This window comes from Oncorhynchus gorbuscha, linkage group LG15 (assembly GCF_021184085.1).
Source record: "Oncorhynchus gorbuscha isolate QuinsamMale2020 ecotype Even-year linkage group LG15, OgorEven_v1.0, whole genome shotgun sequence".
NCBI classification, from domain to species: domain Eukaryota; kingdom Metazoa; phylum Chordata; class Actinopteri; order Salmoniformes; family Salmonidae; genus Oncorhynchus; species Oncorhynchus gorbuscha.
Window position 1 is genome coordinate 40791105 of NC_060187.1, and position 7668 is coordinate 40798772.

At 41.1% G+C, this 7668-nt stretch overlaps 1 protein-coding gene across 1 annotated transcript in view; it reads right to left on the reverse strand.

Moving 5' to 3' along the window:
* Positions 1–998, reverse strand: part of LOC123997124 (fibrillin-2-like) — a 93600-nt gene extending 92602 nt beyond the window's left edge. The window contains exon 1 of the mRNA XM_046301194.1: positions 932–998. Coding sequence (XP_046157150.1) covers positions 932–983 — 52 coding nt within the window. The 5' untranslated portion in view covers positions 984–998. The remainder of the gene's footprint in view (positions 1–931) is intronic.
* Between the last annotated feature and the right edge of the window lie 6670 nt (positions 999–7668).

Below are 7668 nucleotides of genomic sequence, written 5' to 3' on the forward strand. Positions count from 1 at the left end.
GGAGCAGTGGCTTCCTCCTTGCTGTGCGGCCTTTCAGGTTATGTCGATATATACCATTTTTATTCGGAGGTCTTGGCTGATTTCTTTTGATTTTCCCATGATGTCAAGCAAAGAGACACTGAGTTTGAAGATAGGCCTTGAAATACATCCACAGGTACACCTCCAATTGACTCAAATTATGTCAATTAGCCTATCAGAAGCTTGTAAAGCCATGACATAATTTTCTGGAATTTTCCAAGCTGTTTAAAGGCACAGTCAACTTAGTGTATGTAAACTTCTGACCCACTGGAATTGTGATACAGTGAATTACAAATGAAATAATCTGACTTTAAATTGTTGGAAAAATAACTTGTGTCATGCACAAAGTAGATGTCCTAACCGACTTGCCAAAACTATAGTTTGTTAACAAGAAATTTGTGGAGTGGTTGAAAAACTAGTTTTAATGACTCCAACCTAAGTTTATGTGAACTTCCGACTTCAACTGTAGGTAAATTAGTTAGCTGTTTGGATAAGGGGATTGTAAATATACATTACAATAGTTTCAGATCTATTTTACCTTATGATCGATGGAGACAAATGTGAAACCAGTCATATGGCAGCAAACTAAAGCATATCAATATATCACTTTTTCCACAGTGAAGTTTATGAAATGCTGGCCTTATAACTTGGGATGACATTTGGATAGCTGAGCTATGGGCTTCTGTAGCCATGCAAAAATGACAGTGTAGTGCCAAACCGACCGAGTTGATTAATGATTTCTAGAATGTTTTAATTGTATGACTTTTCACAGTATTTTAAAAAATTGCATTGTGTTAAGTGTTAGCCACTATTGGTGGCCACCATCATTTATACCTATAAGCATGTATAACTGTCACTGACTTAGTGTTAGTTTCCTTGCATGTTGCATCATTCCATTACATCGATAGGTTACCTTTCTTTCTTCTGTTACGTTTGTGTGGTTGTTCCTGAGGATCGCTCGCCATAGGGGATCATATTAAGCTAACATATTACAAGTTGTGCAATAATTTTGGACATGTAACCTATTTGAATCATTTAGGAACGCAGACCATACGTAGCAGTTTAAACCTGGGACCTGGCGCACGGTCATGACGACTGTACGTTGTCATCACAGTTCCATATTAGTGAGGATTATTAGGGTAGATTTATAGGATCCCTGTTGTACACTTTTCTCACCTTACAATATTTAATGGATCGGCAACTTTCAGGATTAATCAAACCACAGTATTTTTTCACCAATATATTTTGTGCTTAAAGACTCTCCAAAACATTTTTTTTAGGGATGCACGCTATATCGGTAAGCATATCAGAATCGGTTGATATTAGCTAAAAATGCCAACATCGGCATTGACCGAATGTCTAGTTTAAAGCCAATGTGCAAATCCGATGTCAAAGCTGACGTGCATACAGAGGTGGAAAAAGTACTTAATTGACATACTTGAGTAAAAGTAAAGATACTTTAATATGAAATGACTCAAGTAAAAGTGAAAGTAACCCAGTAAAATACTACTTGAGTAAAAGTCTATAAGCATCAGATTTTAAATGTACTTAAGTAGAGTGGTGGAAAAAGTACTCAATTGTAATACTTGAGTAAAAGTACAAAGTAAAAGTAAATGCAATACCTCAAATTCCTTATATTTAGCAAACCAGATGGCACAATTTCCCTTATTATTACTTTATTGACAGCCAGGGGCACACTCCAACACTCAGACATCATTTACAAAGGAAGCATTTATGTTTAGTGAGTCCACCAGATCAGGGCAGTAGGGATGACCAGGGACGTTCTCTTGATAAGTGTGTGAATTGGACCTTTTTCCTGTACTGCTAAGCATTCAAATTGTAACTAGTACTTTTGGGTGTCAAGGAAAATGTATTTTTCTTTAGGAATGTAGTGAAGCAAAAGTAAAGTAGTCAAAAAAATATAAATAGTAAGGTAAAGTACAGATACCCCAAAACACTACTTAAGTAGTATGTAAAAGTATTTTACTTAAGCACTTTACACCCCTGCGTGCATACCTATACAACGTAGGTAGATTACATAATGACACCACAGAAAATACAGCGCTACACAGAACAACAGCAGAAAAATACCAAGTGCACACTTCCAACAACTTAACAAGTTCAAGTCGAGCAGTCATTTGAAAGAGTAAGAACATTTCAGCGAGACAACTCTTAGGTGAAATCCATTAATGCCAAGATAATGGAATTCATTGCCCTTGAAAATTAACCGTTCTCTGTCGTGGATGATGTTTTCTTTCGCTGACTGGTCGAGCGCCGGTACACACTACCAAGTAGGCGCTATTTTTACAGATGTTGCCCTTCGGAGTTACACAGTATCGTTTAAACGCACATCCCTGAGCTACTTGCTATGGGCATCACTGCTATTAGCTTCACGACTGCCATTTTGGACCAGTGATGTCAGCCCCATGAGCATGCTGAGTCTGATAGCATTGCGGGTCGACGAGGATTTAGTCCTGAGGAAAACCTTATTGCATGCTCAAGAATGTGCTGGTTCTCATACTGCTGCTGCCATTTCAATGGCATTTGAGAACATGTTTGAAACTTGGAAACATGAACACTCCAAACTCCATTTAAATAACTGACTCGAGAAATAATCTAAAGCAGACGTGATACCCTCTGTCATGGCATTGAAACGCCTGCTCAACAAAACTTCTGACATAGACCATGGGGTCAAAACTTGTTTTCAGCAGTTGCATTACATGTATACATCGCACGCAAGGGTTCCACGGCTGCAAAGTGTGTAGGAAAGGCGTGTGTAGGAAATGCGTACATTTCCTAAGTCTGAATCGGGCCCCATGGAGAATACATAACACTCACAGAACATGCTATTGCCTAACCGCCTACCACAAATCACACAGGTACAGTATGGTGATGATCCAGACCAGGTTATTAAACTAGTGAAACAGTGGATATCTTGTTAATTTGGTGTACTACATGGTAGTGCTTTAGATACAGTATGGTTATATGGTGTGTGTACTGAGTTGGGAGAGTCACATTATGATCCATCCAGAGGGAATATTTTTAACGGGGTGCGCATGGTCAGCATTAAACATTATTATTGCATGTTATGGTATGGTATGCCTTTAGAAGCCCTGCACGTCACTGTTAAAAGGGCTCTCGTGAGATGCCTTGCCCCACGTTGAAAAAGCTATTTGTGTGACATCGTCCAGACCAAAAGATTACACATGCCTCATCTCGCAAAGAGCAGGAGCAGGAATCACGCTGGTGGTGTAGCAGAGTGAGCGTTGAGGCTGGGGTGCTTCCCAGAGATCTCTGTATATGAGGGATGACATATGGGCCGAGCCAGATCCCTGGAAAGAAGTAGAAGGTACTCGCAGCACTCCCATCCAGCCCCTCATGAGAATAGCTCTGGAGACCCAAGCAGTTTTGATTCCCTGTGTTGTGTGTCAGAGAGGGTAAAAGGGTTGGAAGAATGGAGACGGGGCAGATTCTTGGTCCCATGCCTAGTTTGTTCCCTCCCGGTGCTGCCTGAACCTTGTGAGAGCACCAGAGGCCTGGAGCTTAGAGGACAGGCCCTTGAACTAGGAAATACATCACTCAGACCAACCAGTACACTGACTGGCCCACAGCAGGAATAAATAGCCCACATTACTCATCCTGCTCATAAGAATGAATCAACATGTCACATCCTATATGGGCCAGACCGCTTTTGAATGGAAATGTCTGGAAAAATAGTTTTTAGTAGTTTATCTTTGCAAAAAAAAGAGGAACAGTAAAAGCCCTGTGCACAGCGTTGTGTCTTTGTCAAGTGCTGGTCACTGCAGAAACAACAGAAAATATGCTCTAGCATAGTGCTTTGATGTAAGGCAGTCAAAGTTCTGATGGTCACTGCATAAATGTCAGAAAGGTTCGGTGAAGTTTTCCTTTGAAATGTGATCAGCTGCATAAGCCCTGATGTTTCAGCAGAGCAAGTGTTGGATGCATGTTAGATCAAATCTTTATGGGGGAGCTCAGACATCAGTGGGTCATTCAGTATAACAGACCCTAAGGCTACTACTCTCTCATTTATTACTCTACACATTCTGTGCCTTTTGCATCCCTTTTATATTTTAAGTAGAAATTGTGCAAAAAAAATAAAAGCATGTTATATTAAATGAAGTGCCCTTTAATATAGACCACATGGGAAAATTCTATAAATCAGATTTTTTAAAATATGAATAAAGACTTGCTAAAGTGCCAAAATTCATATATATACACATCTGTATGGGTAAGAGGGTAAAACATATATAGACTTATCTTAATTTGATTGATTAGTGATTAATTTGAAGGTAAAAAAACAACAGCTTGTCATTTTAAGGTTAAGCCTGTTATGTGAACTGAGCATAACACGTCAACCCTCTTACCCATACAGATTTAGAATCTTCTGTTGCAGGTGAATTTCCCTGCAATGCAGGACATGTCAGAATTTCCCTTACAAAAATGTATCAACCCCTACAAAATCTATTATAATCCACATAATAATTCACATTTCCTGTTGCTGCAGGATTATTTTCATACTGTGGAAAACTGGCTCAAATTAAAATCTTATATCAGACAGGCTAGAGATGTTTTTTTAAATAATTATTTTTTTGTGAAGCTTGCATTCAATTGCCCCGTCCCTGTTGCACACAACAAGCTTCCATTCCCTCTCTCACAAGGGAATTTTTAAGATGAATTCGTCAATCCTGTTACAGTCAACCGTGTTACTTTATTTGGCACATAATAGTCACTTACTATAGTCATTTTTTAAATGTAGCCTCTTGAGATGGGGTAACATGTTTTTTAAAATTAAGTTGAAATAAGGGGGGGGGTCTCTATATCTTTGGGAGACCTCCTATGTGTTCATGTGTGTGTAAAACATGTATGGGCCTAATAGTAAGACATGCCATTTAACGGAAAAAATGTATGACCTTTTAATGTGGCATGAACACAACCAGCCATGATGTTTTCATATGATTGTCAAACAAATCACTTCAAAAAGTACGCTTCATGCGCACATGCGCCCAATCCAAAATATTTCTAACATCCAAACAGTGCACAGTGCACACCCACCAATAAATGGTTGAAATCATGAGAGAGGTGGGTGGGGGTGTTTGTTTAATTTGGGATAAACTTTTATTTTCATACCATTGCAGTACAAAATTGTTTAGTTGTTAAATTAACAACCCCCCCCCCCCAAAGTTTGACTTATTTTGGCATTTACGGGACCTCATGTCTCATCCTGGTTCCCGCGTAATTAACACACTGATTGTGTGAGAGTGAGTGACATGGAAGTCTTTGAGGTCAACTTATTATTTTCTCCCATAGTAGACAAAGATATGCCTAATTGAAGATCCTCAAAGCCTCAAGATTTTTGCATCTCAGAACAAAAACTAAACTAAAGAGCACAGTTTACCCCATCCTCCATTGAATGACATAGTTCCACAACTTTCCACTCCACACTCCATCAGTATGCCTGTGTATAATGTAAAACTCATGTTTTGGAGAAGGGTGGCGTTAAGGTCAGAGAGGTGGTGAGGTGGGGCTGAATGGAGGTTTGGAAGTGTCATCATCCTGGGGTTTGTGGTCAAGCCCATGGGGTCTGTGTGGAGCGTGGCTAAGTGTGGAGACGCTCCCAGCTGGGAATCCTGTGGTCTGATGGTAAAGGCCCGGGAAGATTAAAACATGGTCTTCCCTCCTCACAGAAAAAATACAGAGGGAAAACAACCCTGGAAAAACAGCGGCCATCTTTAATTAAGGTCCTTTGAGGCCTCGTCAGTAGAACTGTGGTCAGAGAGAAGGGGCTCGTCTCCGTTGGGGTCAGACCAGGAGATTTAGCCAACCATTCAGAGAGATCATTACTGAGGGTTGTTGGGTACCAATGTGGTGAGGAAAGGGGGGCCATTTTGTGGCGAGGGGCAGAAGTAGTCTACACAAGACTTTCCCATAAAGCTCTTTGACCAACAACACGCCGTCTTTTTATTGTTGATTTGTTTCAGCGTGTTCTTGAAAACATCTGAGTGGCGGGCCAATAAGTGAGTGAGCTTCAGGCTGGGGTTATTTTTGGTACCGCTGCCACCTTACATCATCCTAATCTTACCTTGCTCTGTCTGATTCAAATGAAAAGTCTTCACCAGCTCCTAAAAGTCTTCACCAAATCCCTCCTCACCTCCCGCCAATCCTCCTTCAGAAAGAGGCTAACCTAGCCTCACCTCATCTAGATATCCTTTCCTCTGCCCCCAGCAGCCAGCTGCACTGCCCCGGTGATGCAGCGTCAGAAGAATGCAGCACTTCAAAGAAGGTGACGTGAGACAAAGGGGAGCAGTGTTCAGGGGATGAGAATGTGTCATCTCATAAAAAGCACACAAACACACTGATCCATTTATGTTGGGGCGGACAGGCCTTACATGTCTTCAGTAGGGTCTGTGAGAACTCGAGGAGGAAGCGTACACGTGAGCGAGGCTCCCTCACTGATAGGATGTATTGTACGCAGCCTTTACTGACTTAAATACATACAGTGGAGGGGAAAACAGAGAGAGGGGGATGGAGAGAGAGAAAGCAGGGGAGAGAGAGCAAGGTCAGTTATATGGGTGATGTTTGGAGAGCTTTGGAATCAGTGGGTCATGCAATAAGGCTTCCTGGAAAAGGACTCGGAAATTCCATGATCCTTGTAACTGTGAAAAGACAGAAGTGAAGAAAGAAATGAAAAGAAAGAAAGGGATCGAAAAAATGCAGCAAGATTCCAAGAAATCGGAAAGAATCCTCCGCTTGCTGACAGTTCCTTGGACTAATGGTTCTCAGATGTGAGAAGAACGTCTTTCATATTTTCAAAACCACATAAAACATTCCGTTTCAGGAGATTCCAAATCAAGGCAGGAATCTACTGCATAAAAGTCACAACTGAACTCCAACTAAACATTTATCCTTGACATTATTACCAAAGTTGTAAAGCACTTCAGTAAAAATACTTTCAAGTACTACTTAAGTAGTTTTTTGGGGTATCTGTACTTTACAACTTATATTTTTGACTACTTTTACTTCAGTACATTTCTGTCACGTTCGTCGTACGAAGGAGACCAAGGTGCAGCGTGGTATGCATACATTCGTCTTTATTGAATGAATGAATGAATGAATGAATGAACACTGAACAAAACGAACAAAATAACAAAACGAACTGTGAAGCTAATATGACTAGTGCAGACAGGCGACTAAACAAAGAATAAGAACCCACAAACACAAAAGGGGAAATGGCTACCTAAATATGATCTCCAATCAGAGACAACGATAAACAGCTGCCTCTGATTGGGAACCATGTCAGGCCACCATAGACATACACACTACCTAGACCTACAAAACCCCTAGACATACAAAACCCTAGACAATACTAAAACTAGCATACCCACCCTAGTCACACCCTGACCTAACCAAAATATAAAGAGAACAAAGATAACTAAGGTCAGGGCGTGACAGTACCCCCCCCCAAGGGTGCGGACTCCCGACCGCAAACCTGAACTTATAGGGGAGGGTCCGGGTGTGCATCTACCCTCGGTGGCGGCTCCGGTTCTGGACGCAGTCCCCCTCTTTACACTGATCCCTCCGCCTTTGTAGAACCGGACCGTGGATCATTTCCGGAGGTTCTGGACTGCATAT